The sequence below is a fragment of the Palaemon carinicauda genome, chromosome 45, assembly GCF_036898095.1.
Source record: "Palaemon carinicauda isolate YSFRI2023 chromosome 45, ASM3689809v2, whole genome shotgun sequence".
NCBI lineage: Eukaryota > Metazoa > Arthropoda > Malacostraca > Decapoda > Palaemonidae > Palaemon > Palaemon carinicauda.
This window is the reverse complement of record NC_090769.1, coordinates 37,663,718-37,666,217: the sequence shown is the minus strand read 5'-3', so window position 1 is coordinate 37,666,217 and position 2,500 is coordinate 37,663,718. Positions and strand designations below refer to the sequence as shown.

Sequence of the window (2,500 nt, the reverse complement as noted above, 5' to 3'; positions counted from 1 at the left end):
TAAAAAAATTCCTTAGATGTAATGAGTAGATGGATGAAGCACGTTGATGACCTATGTGATAAAGAAACCAAACTTTTTGATATAGAAATAGAAGTGGAGGAGGAAGTAGACGATGGTGACATTGGTCCTGATTTATTAGGCAGAGAAATCACAGCAGCTATAAAGGAACTAAAAGATAGTAAAGCTTCCGGAACAAATGATATTCCAGCAGACTTCTTAAAAAGTCTAGTGGGAGATGCCAAGGAAGAACTGAAACTATTATGCCACATGACTTACACGAATGAAGACTGGCCAGAAGATCACAGAAAAATCTCCATGATTGCCTTCTTCAAGAAACCAAACACAATAAAGTGCTCATAACATAGAACAATAAGCTTAATTAGTCATGCATCAAAAATAATGCTGAAAAATATATCGGAAAAGACCATTTTTGGATTTAGATCAGGATGTGGAACACGAGAGGCAATTGGCTGTATGTGGATGATACAATTAAAGGTTCTAGATATTAGTGTCGAAATGTTTATTTGTTTCACAGACTCAGAAAACATTTGATAAGGTTCAGTGAATTGGACACTACTACTGGAAATTCTAAAAAAAAACATATCTATTGATTGGGGAGATAAAAGGTTAATAAAGAATTTATATCTAAATCAAACAGTAACAGTACATGTTGCTGGTGAAGTTTCGGAACCTGAGACTGTTGGAAGAGGAGTCACACAGGGATGTTCCCTATAACCAATTCTGTTCAACATCTATAACGAAGCAATGAAGAAAGAGTCACTGGAGGATCTGGAAAATGGCATTAAGGTGAGAGGAGAAGTATTGAAAACTATAAGCTTCGCCAATAATAAAGCCGTTGTCTGTAGCACAAGACAGGATTTACAGAGGATAATAAATAAGATAAACATAACAGCAGAGAATTATAGAAAGAAAACAAATATATCTAAGACCAAGGTAATGAGAATTGCAAGAAGACAAAGACCTCCAATAAACATGCAGATTGGAGATGATGCTGTGGAGGAAGTCAGTTATTTCAAGTGCTTGGCAAGTATCATAACACAGGAAGGGAACTGCAGTAAAGAGATTAAGGGCAGAATAGCCCAAGGAAAGGTAGCTTTTGCGAGAGAGAGAGAGAGAGAGAGAGAGAGAGAGAGAGAGAGAGAGAGAGATGAACATTACTGGAAAAATTGAAAATGGAACTGAAGAAGAGATTTGCAAAAACTTGATAGGACACATTTTTAGAGGATATGGGTTACTGAAGGGCATTATAGAAGTTGAATCTTAAGGACAAAGACCCAGGGGAAGGAAAAGGAAACCAAAGCTAGATGACCTAAATGCACGGCGGCCGGACACTATAGGATTAGGGATAAGTGAAGTATGGTGAAAATTCTACATTTTTCCAGTCAAGAAAAAGAAATGGCCACCAACACAACAAATCTGAAAATGCCTGCTTTCCACAGAGTATGATAAAACAGATCATTCAATAAACAAAATGCCTTAACTCAACTGTAGGCTACTGTTAACAAGCTCTCATTATTTTTCACTGACAGAGTATATCCGAAAAAAAATAACTCTGTTTCCTAATATTTTTGAAAATTATATTGCACGAAGATCAGACATTAAAGGAGCTTGGAGTTGTTGCACCCTAAATGCATTTCACTTCCCTTGTCTTCTCCTTCCATAGATAAAGCTATAATGGAATCATTACCATAATTATCATAATCAAGATCATTCATCCTGACACACAATATATACAAAAAGAGGCTTTGTTATCACTTGCATATCATAACTACTTAAAACACAATAATATATTTGATAGCAAAGAAACATGAGTCTTTATAAAACATATGAAAAAACTAGAGTGACAAATTGATACTGAAATTTCTATTGATGGAAAATTAAAACTTTATGTTTAATATCAACTCTAGGGTTTAAGAATGTATAAATCTTCCAATTTACTTCTTTGCAGGATTAACACTTCTTTCTTTCTGTTTCCTTCACTTCTCTATTTTCATCTTCCCTACATTCATCTACTTGAACAAAAAGGCCACTAATTCATTGTGAGGTCAGTTCATTTGATTTTTCCTCTACCGTAGTGCTAAATCAGATTTATCTTCATTCCCACAGTTATCCCTACATTAAGGGGTCGGTTGCCTAATGTCCCTTCTTCAATGTCTTCTATCAACAGCATCCTCTTCCGCCAAACCTCGTCTCTCCATATCATTCTTCACTTCATCTCGTCATCTAATTCTCTACCTCCCTCTCAATCTTCTCCCCCTACCAGGTTCCTCCCAAGCCCTCCACACTCCCTCCCCACCATTGTTGTGGCCTGATTGGTAACGTCTCTGTCTGGTGTTTGCCAGACGGGGGTTCGAGTCCCGCTCAGACTCGTTAGTGCCATTAGTGTGTGCAACTTTATCATCCTTGTGAGCTAAGGTTGGGGGGTTTGGGGGAGCCTATAGGTCTGTCTGCTGAGTCATTAGCAGCCACTGCCTGGCCC

General features: G+C 37.6%; 1 protein-coding gene across 1 annotated transcript; it reads left to right on the top strand.

The window, feature by feature from the left end:
* Positions 1-21: 21 nt before the first annotated feature.
* Positions 22-360, top strand: LOC137634884 (uncharacterized). The gene has a single exon (XM_068367434.1). It carries the CDS (start codon positions 22-24, stop codon positions 358-360), a length of 339 nt encoding a protein of 112 aa, XP_068223535.1.
* The last annotated feature ends 2,140 nt before the right edge of the window (positions 361-2,500 follow it).